General features: G+C 36.6%; 1 protein-coding gene across 4 annotated transcripts in view; it reads right to left on the bottom strand.

Annotated features, from left to right (window-relative positions):
- The window catches only part of LOC115210398, a 104,442-nt gene that overhangs the window by 42,169 nt on the left and 43,082 nt on the right, over positions 1-19,191 (bottom strand). The window contains exon 1 of one of the 4 annotated variants that reach the window (XM_029778992.2): positions 378-820. The exons of the other annotated variants lie outside the window; for them this stretch is intronic. Within the exon in view, the coding sequence (XP_029634852.1) occupies positions 378-417 (40 nt within the window). The 5' untranslated portion in view covers positions 418-820. Of the gene's footprint in view, positions 1-377; positions 821-19,191 lie in introns of those variants that run through there. 4 annotated transcript variants of the gene reach the window in all.

The following is a 19,191-nucleotide window of genomic DNA, read 5'->3' on the forward strand; positions in this document are numbered from 1 at the left end:
GATAGATAATTCATTGTAGAACTGAGACTAATGTTACTATTCGGTGTATCCTTGATCACGAAGCTTGTTTGCAAATTCATGTACATACCACGCAAGCACACACACACAATCTATGTAAATACACAATTATAGAGAAACGAACACACGACCTCAACAATCATGTGAAACACGCATGAAAGATATGCTTTGAAGCAAGCCATTTCATAATAAAACCTTAATGAACCATAAACAAATCACATGTTCCCTAATTAAAACTGGCTACAGTTTAAATAGACACACACATATACATATACATACATAAGATATATAATAAGCACAACATTAAAAAAAATACAAGATATTACAATTCTAAGAGTTGGAAATCAGACGGAACTTACCATTTATGAAAGAAAATGTTGTAAGCTGATCTATGAACATTTCGTTGCAGAGAAAATTAAAACTATATATATATATATATATATTTTTTTTTTTTTTACAATGTATATTGTTGAAACTGAAACGGTAAATACTCCGAGGAAGCTAGTGACGGTCCTACATCAAGCAAATCAACAATAAAAATACAATATTTTGGTAATATTCCGATGAATGAGATCCCGGTGGTTTGGGTCGTCCTTTTTTTCTCTCTCACTTACCAACACTTAAGAAGACTTAACAAGCATCCATCTGATTTGAAAGTTGTCAGTCTAATCTGTCAGTGAAAACAAGAGAGAAGAGAGCGAGCGAACAAGCAAACCAGACGAGAGCCTGTTTGAATGAACGGTGGTGTGTGTAAACGCATGTGCTATCAGGATATGATGGCATTAGTCATTTTGTCGTCATTGAAAAAGTAAATGAAGAAAGAGAGGGAGGAATAGAAAAAGGAGGAGTGAGTGACGAGAGTGAGTGAGTGATGAGAGTTAGTGAGGGAGGGGAAGGTTAAGAACTGCTTCTTTCTTTACTCCCCCTTCCTCCGCTGCCTCGTGAGTCAGCAAGCGCCAATGTCTTATGTCGTCTGCTTGTTCGAAATTGTTTCTCCATACAAAGCGTTGCAGTCGTTAAGTTAAAGCAGGATGGAGGTGGGGAAAAAAGTTAAAATTGTGGTTCGTTCCACAACATTACATGTATGTGTTAAGTAAATATGACATGTTTGACGAATAAGACAAATATTAAAAAAAGGGACATCCGCTGAGAAAGACAGGGAAGAAATTATTCAATAATTTCGTTTCTCAAACGGAACAGATCGAACAAAACATACATATACACACAGCAAAACACACAACCAACGAAATACATACACATACAAAACATACATAAACACAAATAAGCGATGGAGATAATTGTTTATGAATGTAAAGCTTTCGTTTGTATGCGTCATGTTATTCATCAGTTGTTTAACCCCAGACCACGCTTGATACACCAGTGCTATAATCAAAGACGTTCTAGTCGGGACCATCATATCTTTGTATATAATGGACTAGATCGTTCGACAATGTCCTTTATTTAAAGGGAAACTTGAGATCAAAGGCGCTCCAACTGTGACCACCCTGTTTTTTTTTTCTTTATCATGAATTATATTATCCAGTGTTTTTGAAGACGTTGTGTGACTCAACCGGAGTCCATATAACCTATGGGAATCCATATGACCCTTGCGGGTCCATATAAGATTTTCTCTTAAAATTTATAAGCAATAAGTTGCTTATACTTCTTCAATACACCAAATATTACTCTTTTACTTGTTTCAGTCATTTGACTGCGGCCATGCTGGAGCACCGCCTTTAATCGAGCAACTCGACCCCAGGACTTATTCTTTGTAAGCCCAGTACTTATTCTATCGGTCTGTTTTGCCGAACCGCTAAGTGACGGGGACATAAACACACCAGCATCGGTTGTCAAGCAATGCTAGGGGGGACTAACACAGACACACAAACATGCACGCACACACACACATATATATATATATATATATATATATATATATATATATATATATATATATATATACATATATATACGACGGGCTTCTTTCAGTTTCCGTCTACCAAATCCACTCACAAGGCTTTGGTCGGCCCGGGACTATAGCAGAAGACACTTGCCCAAGGCGCCACGCAGTGGGATTGAACCCGGAACCATAATGCAATTACTAATAATATTTAATTCTAAAAATATAATGGGAATTTTTTAAACATCGAAAGGCTGTGAGAGTCCACCCAAGTAAAATGGAAATCAAATGGGTAAAAAATAGTTGAGAACCACTGATGTAAAGGGTATCTGGCTCGTTTGCTCATCAGTCTATTGATGATGTAAACCATCACATCAAGAACCTAGCAGTTCTTTCTCAGTAAAATTAATCAAGGCGGGGGAGAATTTCATCTTTCATATCTTCAATTCAAGCTTTCAGTCAATGACAGACAGAACTGCTCTTATTTCAGTTAAATGGATTAGAGCTCTCACAGATTTTAGTGGGTTCACTATATTCAACTTTTCTTTCATTCATCTTCCACAAAGTTTATTTTGGAAGCTTTAACCTTTCTGTTGTAATCCTTGTGTTTTAATATTTTACCAATTATGGACGTTAAAACTAAAAGCTGCTTTTAATAACCACTTGTCTTTAGAGTTCTTTTGCGATTTTTCTCGGTGTTGTTTGTATAAAGTTTTCATGTTCCTTGTCTACATGATCGCTCGACCTGCTAGAAATAACAGCCAACTTTTCTTCAAATTACGTACACCTCACCGTCTTAAAACATTAATTCCATGATATACTACGCTTAGAAAAATAAATAACATGGTCATGGATAGAACGCCTTTGATTACAGATGTATTCAATCAGAGATTTTCGGTTTGAACGGCAGTTTTTCTAGTGGTGTCATATGAAATTGTCACCCATAACTATGACCCTAGTATCGAGCTATTGCATTTCAATCTCTTTTAAGGTTAGGGTTAGGGTGGGGGAAGGGTATCTTTTTTCTTCAGAAATGTAACTCGGCAAGCAATGCGTATTGCTTACAGTATGAACAGTTTTAGATGTAATAAGCGAACTGAACATGATGGCTGTATCCTAGGCTGTATTTGGTATGGACGTTACATACAGAACAATATCAGCAGAAGAGACACATCAGACCACACTGTCCATACGCACATAGACACGAAGAAGCGGTGAAAATAACTGACCATGTTACGAACAACGAAATACTTGATTGGACCAAATTCAATAAGGAAGCTGGTTTTACATCAAAACCTGCCATGAGCTGGCCTCGTTCAAAGAATGTCGACTCAAATACTCTTATACAGAGAATAACAGGAAGCAACTCGTCCTCTAAGAATTCCGAGGCATCAATGCAAGGAAGTCTAAAACTTTTAACGTTGGCTGTGTGGTTAAGAAGCTCGCTTAGCAACAAGTGGTTTCAGGTGCAGTCCCGATGTGCGGCACCTTGGGCAACTGTCTTACATTATAACCCCGGATCAACCAATGCTTTGTGAGTGAATTTGGTAAACGGAAACTGTGAAGAAGCTCGTCAAATATGTGTGTGTGTGTGGATGAAGTATATGGCCCTTGTCAACGTCTCCATTTGTCAGTAGATCAACAAGGAGAAATGTTAGACCCAGTCGTGCTCTAATTCTTATGTCAGCGTTCATTTTGGTGAAAAAAGTAGGCTTATGTAGCCATCTTAGATAAATACAACGGGAATCACATCATTATAAATAGATGTCAATGAGAGGATACATTCGATATTTTTCTAACTTTCTACACTCGTTGTTATTCTTGACTTCCCCACATCAGTCCAGAGTAGACATATGACTAAAGGCAATCCAACTGTGAACACCCTGTCGTTTTTATATAATCTAATGTGCCCATCTCTCTTTAAAACTGTGGAAATGTAATTTGAGGTAGATTTGGTTGTTATTTCAAGCAGGTCAAGCGACCGTATAGAGGCTCCCTCACTGGCCCTTGCCAACAGTTAGAAAGCATTCGTGATTTAAAATTTATTCTTAGCACTGAGTACAGCTAGTTCTTCATTACAGTCGCACTCGTTGAAAAATCTTAAGCAGCCATTGGAGCGAAGTTGGACTTTGAAGCCAAAAATGACCATTCCTCTCTACTTTGCCGCTAAAACTAATCTAGACAAATAACCCAGACCCCAAGAATTTAATTAGCTCTATAGTTCGTCTTCGCAGTTGATAGAAGCATTAGCTGAATAGAAAATGAAACGTTCTAGTGCCCCTATGACTTAGGTCACATAAAATGAAATGACTGCATCAGGTTCAAAGTTTGCTCTCGAGAAGAAAAAAGATCAGATCAACTACAAAGGACATGAGAAAAGTATAAAGATTATTAGAAGTATGCGGAACTTAATTAAATCTTTAATAGAATAAAAACTGTTAGCTCGTATTTCATACCCCATGTATGAAATATAGAAATTGAAAACTGGAAATTTTATGACTATAATACGGTATAACTGAAATGGCTACGATCAAAACTGGGTTGTAGATGGCTTGTCAAGAAATTTGCAAACTCATGCAGTAGAAAGCAGGTTTTATCGAACAGCAACATGAATATAACTTGAATTTCAGATGATATAAAATGACTTTTATGCTTGAAAAAACAATCATTTTTAGAAACCAGGCGACATCGAGAACAAAATGTGTGTCTTTTCTTAGAACAGTAAAAACTCAGCAAGCACTGCGTATTGCTTACAGTATGAACAGTTTTAGATGGTTGGCTTAACGCCACTCGGTTGAACTCCACTGTCTGGTCATTGAGTCTCTTAAGTTGAGTACACGCATTTGCAAGCGATCAGACCAGACCCCTCCATCTCGGTTCTCGCACTTTTTACGGACCTCTTCCTGTAAACATTTAGTTGCATATGTATTAAGTTATATACCAGCCGCACCACTTCTACCAGAAGGCTTGTAAATTGTTTTGGACATAACTCTCCTTGTGAAACAGGGTGAATGATACACATAATTTTAAATTCTCGTGTTTGCCAGACGTATTTAACTGAAATCATCGTAAAGATGATGCATAAACCTAATTAAAACGAATGGGCATTCCTCTACTATAGACTGCTTAAAAGCTCCCCGCTCTGCCCAAATAACCAAAGTAGTTCTTAATCTAAGGGTTTTGAATTACTAGGAGTGACGGCAAATGATTGCTATGGGCGTGCTGGGTGTTTAAAGGGATTGTGAATTTTCTTAGAAATAAAATTTGTTAACCAAGTACAATATTTTTATTTTTAACTCATTTTGGAGCTTTTCTATTTGACTGCACCAGTGGAAATTTGAAAGATCCCTCACAGCAAAATAATTTATTCCACTTTTGAAAGGCTAAAAATCTTAATACGCCCAAAACAATACGGGAACCGGATCTTTTCGGTTTGAACGGCAGTTTTTTTCTATCGGTGTCATATGAAATTGTCACCCATAATTACGACCCTAGAATCGATCTATTACATTTCAATCTGGGTTAGGGTTAGGGGTTGGGGGAAGGGTATCTTTTTTTCTTCGGAAATGTAAATAAACCCAATCTGTTTCTTAAACGAGGGACATATTCATACGACACAGAATGCTTTTTAACTCAATAGACGTTACTGATTGGTTGAAATTGCAGTAATTGAAGAAAAGAAAAACAACAAATATCTTACAAACTGTAGAATTTTCTCAATAAAGCCAAGAGAAAAAGATGTTTTATAAACACATTCTACCAGTATACGAAGTTTAAAAGTGTTTAGTTACGTGGAAATTATTTAAAAAAAACTGCCGTCCAAACCGAAAAGATCCTGGGAACCATTTGGGCGAGTGTATATCAACGCAATAATAGATGATTATGAGTAGTAAATATAAAACATTTATCATGACAGGTAATTTGTATGAAGGCGATGTAACTTTTTATCTGCTATACACTAAGAAAGATAAACTGTATAAAAAAGGCGTGCAGTTTTTTGTAATATTTTTAATGTTACTGTTTGGAGACGAGAAGTGTCATAAGCACTTGCAGACTCCCTGTAGTTCCATTTTTGTAGGAAAACAAGGAAGGCTTGGAGAGGAGTTCGGTAGGGACTAGAGGAAAGAGAGATACGGGTAGAGATTATTATGAATTGGAGAGGCATAGCTGGATAACAAGTACACAACTTTACAAAAGCAGACTCATGTGGTATCGGAAGAAAGGGTCAAGTTAGCAAGTGGTTGAGGCTAAGTTAAATATTCATATTCAAGGAAACTTGTAGTGGTTTTAGTTGATAAAAATTGGTTAAATATAGTCGGAAAAGAAAAGAAAAAGGAGACTGATAATGCGTCACAAGGAGAACTCTTCTCATGGTACACTAACATTATTATAATTATTATTATCATTTTAAATTTTCGGTCGTGGCTTCTTTTGTCAGACGATCATTATTTATTTGGATGTTATATCGTGTCTTACAATATGCGACAAATGCGCCATGCCACGTACGTAAGGAGGACTCAAATGTATGAAGAATATGTGCCTTGTAGTATGAATGAGTAACATACTATTCCGAGCCGACGTATTTTTTGCAAAACCAAAAATATACCGAAATAGCAACTGACTGCAGCAAATTCGACCTAGAATATTGCTAACCTACCCCACTCCTCTCTATCTCTATTTCTTTCGTTCATCACATGTAAGTAAAAACTGTTTTGTCTGACAAGCAATGTAGGGTACAAGGCGGTGTCTTTTTACACAAACCTCTACAGGCACTCTCACACAGTCAAGACTTATCTTTGTGGTCTTTTCTACTACACGGTCCGTCCCACTTCTCAAGTTGCTAGTTGCCTACACGGATGTCGTCTGGTAGCGAAGCGACCCGCTCCTTCCGCCAAATATTCTCCAAACGTCCGGATACACATTAGCTACATTGCAAACGTATTGCATGAGTGAAAAATTCATACACCTGACTTCTTTCTTCAAATTCCATCTTTTTAAATCAGATCTCTTGTGTAATGAAATTCATTTTACACTTATACTTCGAATGTACCTTCTTCCTACAAATGAATGCACATCGAGATATATTCTACCAGTCAAGCACCTCTCATAAACACCTTCAACAACACCTTCACCAGGAGGACCCATGACCTTTTTCAGGGCCTTCAAGACTAGTGGTTTCTGCCCTAGAAGAAGCTGCTACGCTCAAAACTCTAACAATATAACTAAATATTGAAGAGCTTATTCTTTTGATCAAGAGTTGACTGCATATATTTGACTTGGAAAGGTCGTTTATGTCACGTTATGCCACAAGCTGAAAAAGATGTGCATAACAGAAAGGTTGGACATTTGACTCATTTCCTTAAAGACTGATGTTAAAATTGGTGGCGCTAACGATGCTCTATTTAAAAAAAAAAATCTTCAGTAGTAAATGAAACACTGTTCTTGAAAACCTTTTGTTCTCATAATGTTATAAGATAATAAAAAAAAAAACAAATGTACAATCGGCCATACTTAGTAGCCATGCAGACGATATTAAATGTTGGAAATGAATACAAATGAAGATGCTTATGTCAAATACAGTTAAGCAAATAGATACATATAAAGACGCCCTTTAACGCCATAAAATTCATGTTCTCTGTTATGAACAGGAAACATCCAACAAAGAAATGTTTTATCTCGTTCCAAACAAAGAACAATTTTTTTTATATAATTCCCTTCTTCACCTGAGCATAGATATATCTGCCAACACAGCTTTCTCTGAATACATCTACACACCGTCAAATTACGCACCGAGAGCCAAGTGATTCATTACGGAGAATTTTCACCACAAAATCCGATGTTGATGTTAAACCTCTAGAAATCCCTTGTGTAATCCAAGTAAAGTAGACTACAGTTCTCTGGTCTGTTTTTTTTAATGATTTTTAATGAGTAGGAAGATATTAAGCCAACGACCCCCGTAGGACCTCCTAGGCTTGCCAGATTTATACAGATAATATTCAGCTTCAACAGCTGTAAATCAACCTCCATAGTAAAAGCCTGCACATGGAGGGAATTCTAGTAGTTTGGCGTTCTAGAGAAGAAGGGTATGGCATAATATTTGAAGAGAAGAGGCGGGTGTGATTGGTGGGCTTCGGTGTTAATCACGGGTAGTGGCGATAGAAGAGGAAGCGAAGGCATTATTATTGTTGGTGAGTTGGAGAGTGAGTCCTTGTATGACTTTCTCTTGAGTTTAAGACGCCTTTACGTGAAGCAATTGTTTGGGTGTCAAGAGTGAAATATTTTCTGGTTCTGAAGAGGAAGGCTAATCTTTGGAATGCAGTTTTTGCTAGATTATGGATGTGAGGTTGCCAACAGATCATCAGTGATTGTGAAGGATAACATCTGAAGCGACTCCAGCAGCTTATTGTCAGAGATTATACAATATGGTTTCTTAATTTGTACTCTAATTGTGTACAAATTGCTAAATAACAAGGTCATTATACCCTCACTGGAGAACATTTTCGAAATCTTTATTCATAAAGGTAATACAGATTTGATGTGAGATCTCTAAGTTGTATGTAAAAGACATCTATGAGCGAGAGGTTAAGGAAGACTGAATATAATGAACTAAAAAAAGGGACACTCGAAAGATATTTTTACACTGAAGTATCTTGGACGACGTGGAGGTACATTGTGCCAAGGCTGGTCTTAGACTAAATGCCATTAAGCATGAGGTCATCACCTTCCATATCCCCCAGAACCATCCATTACTAATAATAACGAAACTACTACTCCAAGGGAAGTCAAAGACTGCAAATGTTTTGGTACATGGATCGACTCGTCAGGGTAAGACTTCAAAGTGAGGAACACGCTTTCATGAAACGACATATTCAATGTGTTGAACTCCAAACTCACCTGACACATTAAGCTCAGCTTCTTCCATGGTAGAGTCCGTTCTACTTTATGGCCATGACTGCTGGGCTCTGAAGCCTACTGGGCAGAAGTCTCTGGATGGATGCTACAGCATAATATTGAATATGGTACTTAACATACAAACAATCACAATCACGTCATCCACAGGCTCTTCGGTAAGTGGGTTACCAGAGTCGTGTGAGAAAATAACAATCAAAAGAATGAGGGTGGTCGGTGACTGTCAGAGACATTGGGCGTTCCCAACCAACTGGCTGGTGCTATGGGAGCCAGCCTACAGCAACATAAAGTGGTTGTTGTGTTAAAGAAAGGTATAGGACCGGGAAATACTAGCAAGATGTATGGAGGGCCGAGATGACTGAAAGCGACGCTGGAGGACCCGTATGAGGACGACTTAAATAATAAATAGATGCATACCACGGCTTTATACTTATATCTGGATAGATATATATATCCAGATGGTGCATCAACAGAGTCAACAAAAAAGTTCTGTTCACTGAAGATCTAAGCACATTATGTGTAATTTACTTCAGCTGAACATGAAGTTACGCACGAGATTCCCCAAAACGTTATCATCTACAGATATTAACATGTGTGTGTGTGTGTGTGTAAAGAGGCATGGATTAGTGGTTAGGGTGTTGCACTCACGATTCCGGGATCGTTGCGTTATGTTCTTGAGCAAAACATTTCATTTCACGTCGCTCTGCGATCATTTCGACATCTGACATGTCGCACCCAGTTGCACCTGTGCATGTAATGTCGATTTGATGGAGAGAGTGAGCTTATGTCTACACAAACATTTGATCACTATAAACAAATCATTTGTGTGGTTGTTCGGTAAGAAATTGTCGAACCCTCATACGTCGTCTAACAACGGGAGAGTCCATTATATATATATATATATATATATATATATATATATATATATAATATATATATATATATAGTGAAGTATATTTGCCACCTAAATGCTACTGTTGTTTATAGCCCCAGGAAGACATCTCCTCGAGCTGGCTAACAACACACTGTGTCCGATCAGTATTTGCGAAGGGAAATCATCGTTCCCATCTCTAGCCTTACCTGATACACATGGTCCCGGGTTTCTGAATAGTAACCCGTCATCAGCGTGCGACAATCAACAGCTAGGGATAAGAACTGATTCCATCACGTAAGGCTAGAGATGGGAACGATGACTTCCCTTCGCAAATACTGATCGGACACAGACAGTGTGTCGTTAGCCAGCTGGAGGAGATGTCTTCCTGGGGATATAAACAACAGTTGCATCGTCCTCTATGGGTTAGCCACTTTTAGGTAGCAAATATACTTCCCAATTCCGTGCTGCTACTGTTTGCATCTCGCTCAGAGATTTATTATTGCTTATATATATATATATATTGTGATACACATAGAAACCCACAGGTTTTCTGCCGATACACAATTTCAATCATCTATGAAGATATCTTCTGCGTATAATGTAAGAAGCAAGTACAATAAAGTCAGACAGTTTTGATTAACTTCGTTTTTGGATTTGGTTTGCAAGATTCTTTATATGAGTTCGTGTGTTGAAGCATATTCTGTTGTGTCTGGGGAGAGTCATTTTATTTTTGTGTCATATAATTTAACGCACTCACCGGTAAAATTTCCACTTATTTATTATTTTTATTTTCTTAAAATTTTCGTTGCGTCTTGCAATCTTTTCAATACTCTGACTCCGTCCGTTATTTACACTGCATTCCTTTTTATGCAAGCACATGAGTATGCAGAATACATACATACAGATGCACACACATACATACTATGCATACACACACACATATATTTACATACATACATATACACATGCATACATACATACACACATGCATGCATGCATACATACACACATGCATACATACATACATATACACATGCATGCATACATACATATACACATGCATGCATACATACATATACACATACATACACACACACATGCATGCATACATATATACATACATGCATGCATGCATACATATATACATGCATGTATGCATACATACATACATATATACATGCATGCATGCATACATACATATACACATGCATGCATGCATACATACATACATGCATGCATGCATACATGCATGCATACACATATGCATACATGCATGCATACACATATACATGCATGCATGCATGCATATATACATGCATGCATGCATACATACATGCATACATACATGCATGCATACACATATACATGCATGCATACATATATACATGCATACATACATACATATACACATGCATGCATACATACATACATGCATGCATACATACATACATGCATGCATACATATATACATGCATGCATGCATATATACATGCATGCATACATATATACATGCATGCATGCATATACATACATGCATGCATACATATATACATGCATACATACATACATATACACATGCATGCATACATACATACATGCATGCATACATACATACATGCATGCATACATATATACATGCATGCATGCATATATACATGCATGCATACATATATACATGCATGCATGCATATATACATGCATGCATACATATATACATGCATGCATGCATACATACATGTATACATGCATGCATACATACATGTATACATGCATGCATACATACATGTATACATGCATGCATACATACATGTATACATGCATGCATACATACATGTATACATGCATGCATACACATATACATGCATGCATGCATACACATATACATGCATAAACATATACATGCATGCATGCATACACATATGCATACATGCATGCATGCATACACATATGCATACATGCATGCATGCATGCATACACATATGCATACATGCATGCATACACATATGCATACATGCATGCATACATGCATGCATACACATATGCATACATGCATGCATACACATATGCATACATGCATGCATACATACATCATGTATGCATGCATACATGCATGCATGCATGCATACATGCATGCATGCATGCATACATACATGCATGCATACATGCATGCATGCATACATACATACATACATACATACATACATACATACATACATACATACATACATACATACATACATACATACATACATATACATACATACATATACACATGCATACATACATACACACATGCATGCATGCATACATACACACATGCATACATACATACATATACACATGCATGCATACATACATATACACATGCATGCATACATACATATACACATACATACACACACACATGCATGCATACATATATACATACATGCATGCATGCATACATATATACATGCATGTATGCATACATACATACATATATACATGCATGCATGCATACATACATATATACATGCATGCATGCATACATACATACATGCATGCATGCATACATACATATATACATGCATGCATGCATACATATATACATGCATGCATGCATGCATATATACATGCATGCATGCATACATACATGCATACATGCATGCATGCATATATACATACATGCATGCATACATATATACATGCATACATACATACATATACACATGCATGCATACATACATACATGCATGCATACATACATACATGCATGCATACATACATACATGCATGCATGCATATATACATGCATGCATACATATATACATGCATGCATGCATATATACATGCATGCATACATATATACATGCATGCATGCATACATACATATATACATGCATGCATACATATATACATGCATGCATACATACATGTATACATGCATGCATACATACATGTATACATGCATGCATACATACATGTATACATGCATGCATACACATATACATGCATGCATGCATACACATATACATGCATAAACATATGCATGCATGCATACACATATGCATACATGCATGCATGCATACACATATGCATACATGCATGCATGCATGCATACACATATGCATACATGCATGCATACACATATGCATACATGCATGCATACATGCATGCATACACATATGCATACATGCATGCATACACATATGCATACATGCATGCATACATACATCATGTATGCATGCATACATGCATGCATACATACATACATGCATGCATGCATACATACATACACATGCATACATACATGCATGCATACATACATACATACATACATACATACATACATACATACATATACATACATACATACATACATACATACATACATACATACATACATACATAGGCACACACACACTGACCCACACACATGCGCAGAAACAAACAAAAAGGATTGCAGTGTAAATAACGGACAGAATCAAGACTATTGAAAAGGTTGCAAGATGCAACGAAAATTTTAGGGAAATAAAAATAAGAAATAAGTGGAAATTTTACTCTCCCCAGACACAACAAAGTGTTGATTAACGTTGTACATAAAAAGTATATACGCGCGCACATACCGTATTTAATGGCATATAAGACGAACAGGCAGATTAGACGCATCCCAATTTCGGGAGGGCATATTCAGGAAAAAAGTTTTTTAAAGCATTAAAACATGTAATATTTAAATCAATCTAGTAGTACATTACAAAACATTACAAAAGTACGAAAGCATTATCTAATAATGCTTAAATTTAAATAGTTATAGAATCAGGTTAGAGAGAACAAACCGCCGGGATCAAAATTAGCATATTAGGACCTGGATTGATGTTTTGAGATATTTTTAGGTAAAAAAAAAAAAAAAAATGCGACTCATGTGCTATGAAATACAGTTTGACCCAGTTTCACGTAAAAGTTTCGGCCGTGTAGGACAATTGTACCTGTCCGATATGGCTCTGAATCAAACTTTTATTAAATACATGCAACTTCAACCAAATCTTTCGTCTCTTTATTCACTCGTGTATGTGTGTGTGGAGAGAGAGAGACAAAGAGAGAGAGGGGGGTGGAGAGAGAGAGAGAGAGTGTGTGTGTGTGTTAATGAATTTAGATTAGCTCGTATGCGTAGGAAGATGAATTTGTTGTTTCGAGACTGACTCTTCCCCTTTTAATACCGATCACTGATCCACGATCAATACTTTCCTCCTCCTTATTTTCCTACCCTTCGACATATAGTATCACACACAGGCACACTGGACTTTAACACTGTTCATTTATGTCTACCTCCACTCATAATGATTTTCACTGTTCCGCCAAACACTTAACTTTGACACTTGTGATCATTGACCTCTAACCACACGACAATACAAGAAGTGAATTTATCACATTTTTTTAAAAAATCCGCTCCTACTTTTCTCTCACTTGTCCTTACACATTTTAATACTACACAAACCCTCATTTGTTATTTTGTCCCCCCCCCCTTCGGTCAAACATTGAATCTAAAAACACTAACCTTGAGAACTTTCAAGGAGGACATGATAACTTAGTCTCTTTCAACAACATAAATATACAAATCATTGCTCACTTTAAGGAAATGGATTTGTACTTCACTCACACACACACACAATTATAAATACACGACTAAATTCTAAATCGCTACGGATCTTTTCGGTTTGAACGGCAGCTTTTTCTAGCGGTGTCATATGAAATTGTCACCCATAATTATGACCCTAGTATCGATCTATTGCATTTCAATCTGTTTTAGGGTTAGGGTTAGGGGTGGGGAGAAGGGTAACTTTTTTTCTTTAGAAATGTAAATAAACCCAATCTGTTTCTTAAACGAGGGACATATTCATACGGCACAGAATGTTTTCACCTCAATAGACGTCATTGATTGGTTGAAATTGCAGAAATTGAAGAAAAACAACAAATATCTTACAAACTATAGAATTTTCTCAATAAAGCCAAGAGAAAAAGATGTTTTATAAACACATTCTACCAGTATACGAAGTTTAAAAGTGTTTAGTTACGTAGAAATTATATTAAAAAAACTGCCGGTCAAACCGAAAAGATCCGTCGCTACAATCCCTGAATATTTCTTTTAGGGTAGGATGAGGAGTACTATAAGGAATCGTCAAAGATTGTGACGGTTAGCATTTGCTGTCTGAGTGCCCTTTAGCAATTTTAAATGCTTGTAACTTTTTTATTAACTTCTAAAAAAAAAAAAAAAAAGTGGGTGTGGATTTACATCATTAGCATATAAAATTACAACAAAGAAAATGTGAAATAATTCAAATGGTTGAATGAATTCTAAAAAGATCCTACCAGACTAGTTCTGACGCATCTCTTTCTCCCCTTGTTCCGCAGGGTCAAAAGCAGGACAATTGAGAGGATGCCTATGTCTCCTTGCAACTATTATACATAGGTTCTTAAATTCATTAACGAAAGCGTGTTTCAAGCTGCCAGATCATACTCGCTTGAATGTGACGGCTCAAGCTTATTAAGCTCATATATATCTTACCTTTTGCTTGTTTCGGTCACTGGACTGCCGGAGCACCGCTTTGAAAGGTTTAGTCGGACAAATCAACCTCAGCACTCACTTTTTAAGTCTGGTACTTATCCTACCGGTCGCTTTTGCCGAACTGCTTGGTTACGGAGCGAAAATAAACCAACAGCGGTTGTCAAGGACTGTGGCGGGAGAGAGGCGAACACGAGCTCAAAAACGCGCATGCGCATATATGATAGGCTTCAGCAGTTTCATCTACCGAATTCACTCACAAGACACTAACCAGTCCAAAGTGACGCGCAGTAAGATATATATATATATATATATATATATATATATATATATATATTCGGATCTTTTCGGTTTGAACGGCAGTTTTTAACAATTTCTAGGTAACTAAAAAATTTTAAACTTCGTATACTGGTAGAATGTGTTTATAAGACATATTTTTCTCTTGGCTTTATTGAGAAAATTCTATAGTTTGTAAGATATTTGTTTTGTTTTTTTTTCTTCAATTTCTGCAATTTCAACCAATCAGTGACGTCTATTGAGTTAAAAAGCATTCTGTGCCGTATGAATATGTCCCTCAAAAAACAGATTGGGTTTATTTACATTTGTGAAGAAGAAAAGATACCCTTCTCCCACCCCTAACCCTAAAAGAGATTGAAATGCAATAAATCGATTCTAGGGTCATAATTATGGGTGACAATTTCATATGATACCGCTAGAAAAAACTGCCGTTCAAACCGAAAAGATCTATATATTCTTTTATTTGTTTCAGTCATCTGATTGCGGCCATGCTAGAGCACCACTTTTAGTCGAACAAATCATCCCCAAGACTTATTCTTTCTAAGCCTAGTACTTATTCTATCGGTCCATTTTGCCGAAACGCTAAGTTACAGGGACGTGAACTCACCAACATCGGTTGTCAAGCGATGGTAGGGGGGGGACAAACACAGACACAAGCACACACACATATATATATATATATATATATACACACACGACGGGCTTCTTTCAGTTTCCGTCTACCAAATCCACCCATAAGGCTATTGTAGAAGACACTTGCCCAAAGTGCCACGCAATGGGACTGAACCCGGAACCATGTGGTTGGTAAGCAAGCTACTTACCACACAGCCACACAATGAATATCATAACATAGGTGGCCCGTTTGCAATTAAAACCCAAAAGCAAGTTAATAAACAAGGGTACAAATTAGTATCGGCAATTGCTAGAGATAGGAGTCAAAAAACGACCGAGTCGTTATATAAGAAGTTGATAATGTACAATAGTGTTTTCATAATAATAATAATAATAATAATAATAATAATAATAGAGTCAGAAATAAAGAAGTTATTGCTTCTTAGTTTATGTATAAGTATAGAAGGTCCTCTAGTTTTCCTGAGGAAATGAAATGGTGCTCAAATCTTTTTATCTACTTTTTATCCAGCTTCAGAGTCTATGTCAATATTTCTGTCCGTGGTCTTCCTGCATACATTAACGTACGACTATATAAGCTTAACATAATCACATCGATTTCACAAGGCTGGAAGACTTACAAAAGGGACTCATCCTCTTTTCCTGGCAAATTGGGAACGTTCAGTACAGCTGCTCCCATGTAAGCAATGAGTAGTGTGTGCGTCCCAGAAGAGATATAAATCTAGTTTTAGATTTACATGCAAACTCAAGTAACAAGATGAATAATTCTTACTTCCTACGTCATCAGATACGCAATTTAACTCATAATATCCTGGATATTAGCTCATTGATCTAAAACTTTTTTTTTTTGTTCTAGTGTTTAGTTCCGTAGCCTTGCAAATGACGGTCCTGTTTTATAGTTGTTTTGTTTTTGTGTTTGTTGGTTTGTTTTTTACTTTTTTTTTTTGTAGATGTCTCTAAAATTGAGAACACCTTTTATTATAGGTTATTATAGGTTTATTGTATTAGGTTTTTGACCTGGCGTTGAATGGCAGCAGGCAAACAGAATTTAGTGGTAAAAGTAGAGCTAAAACCCTAGCCTAAGTTTCGGTTTTGTTTACGGCAATTCTCCCGCAATTATATTAGTACAAAAATATTATCAAAAGAATTTTGTCCAGCATAGAAATTGAGAACCGCAGTACATGGACATAAGATAGTGAATAATTCGTATAAATATTTGCAGCCGATGTAGTTGTTGTGTCTAGCCATGAATATCTTATCTTATTTTCCCAATCAGTCTCCTTTTTAAGATAGAAGGGTAGTATGATTTGAGGAAGATTTAGTTATTTGTGACGAGCGACCAGGTACCTGGCTTCCTCGTTGGAGCGATTCTATGTGTAATGTAAATATTATCTTATTGTCTGTGACAAGAGGAACTCGTTTTGATAGCACTTCCCTACTCCATGATGTCCAATGATACTTCAAGTAATGTAATCAGGAACAACTTTTGTATCGAAAATCTACAAAAGAATGGCTGCCACTGAGTGATACAAAGTGTAGGACTCGGATCTTTACCTTTTGACCAACAGATTTAAAAAATTATTTTTTGTAACTAAACACTTCCAAACTTCGGACACTGGTAGAATGTGTCATATAAAACATCTTTTAGCATTTTTGAGAAAGGGTTAGGGTTGTCATAAATAACAGTGACAAACGAAAAATACACTGCCGGAAGTTCTTGTTGACAAACAACGGCAGTAATTTTATTCAGCTGAATACACGTCAATCATTGGTTGAAATTACCGAAATAGGACTACTTTGATGTGAAATTACTTCGTAAATATAATTTTTCTCAAAAATGCTAACAGTAAAAGATGTTTTATATGACACATTCTACTAGTGTCTGAAGTTTGAAAGTGTTTAGTTACAAAAAATTATTTTTCTTAATCTGCAGGTCAAAAAGGTAAAGATCCTATGACTCCGCGCGTTACAGTATATAGCTTTTTTTTTTTTTCAACTGTTGTAACACTAAGTGGGAGAATATTCCCTAATGATGACTATAAACTGGTTTTCATTCGTTGACTCTACGCGGACCATTTGATACTGATAGAAGAGTATATATATCGGGGATATTTTCGGTTTGAACGGCAGTTTTTTTAATATAATTTCCACGTAAAAAACACTTTTAAATTTCGTATACTGGTAGAATGTTTATAAAACATCTTTTTCTCTTGGCTTTATTGAGAAAATTCTATAGTTTGTAAGATATTTGTTGTTTTTTTTCTTCAATTTCAACCAATCAATGACGTCTATTGAGGTAAAAAAAAAAAAAACATTCTGTGCCGTATGAATATGTCCCTCGTTTAAGAAACAGATTGGGTTTATTTACATTTCTGAAGAAAATAAGATACCATTCCCCCCACCCCTAACCCTAAAAGAGATTGAAATGCAATAGATCGATACTAGGGTCATAATTATGGGTGACAATTTCATATGACACCGCTATAAAAAATTCCCGTTCAAACAGAAAAGATCCTATATCGGGTATAACAGTGAATAAATCCATTGTTTTAGTACCCAACCAATCAACACGAAGTGGGGGGGTCGTTAGAATGTCGGACATGTCTCAGTATTTGTTCTGACACACAGCATCCTGAGATCAAATCCAGCCAAGGTCAACTTTACTTTCCATTCTTTCGGGGTCGATAAAAACAAAAAGTACAGATCCAAGAGGGTAGAATGGCGGAACTGTAAGAACATCAGATCGAATGTATTGCGATATTTGTTCCGACAACACTTTGCGTTCTGAATTCAAACCCCATCATGACCTTCTTTGATGATAAACTTCATCTGTCACCAGTTTAACACCATCGCATGACACCTTGGGTGCCTTTAACAGGGACTATTCTATTAAAAGCATTTGGTGTCTGTTTCCCTTCCACTAGTTTCGGAAAGCGTGTGAAGTGCTGTAGGCACTGCTCTTCTTACTGCCCGAATTTTTTTTTTAAATGGCCGATTGATTTATATACTTATGTGGCAACTAAC

This window comes from Octopus sinensis, linkage group LG4 (genome assembly GCF_006345805.1).
Source record: "Octopus sinensis linkage group LG4, ASM634580v1, whole genome shotgun sequence".
NCBI classification, from domain to species: domain Eukaryota; kingdom Metazoa; phylum Mollusca; class Cephalopoda; order Octopoda; family Octopodidae; genus Octopus; species Octopus sinensis.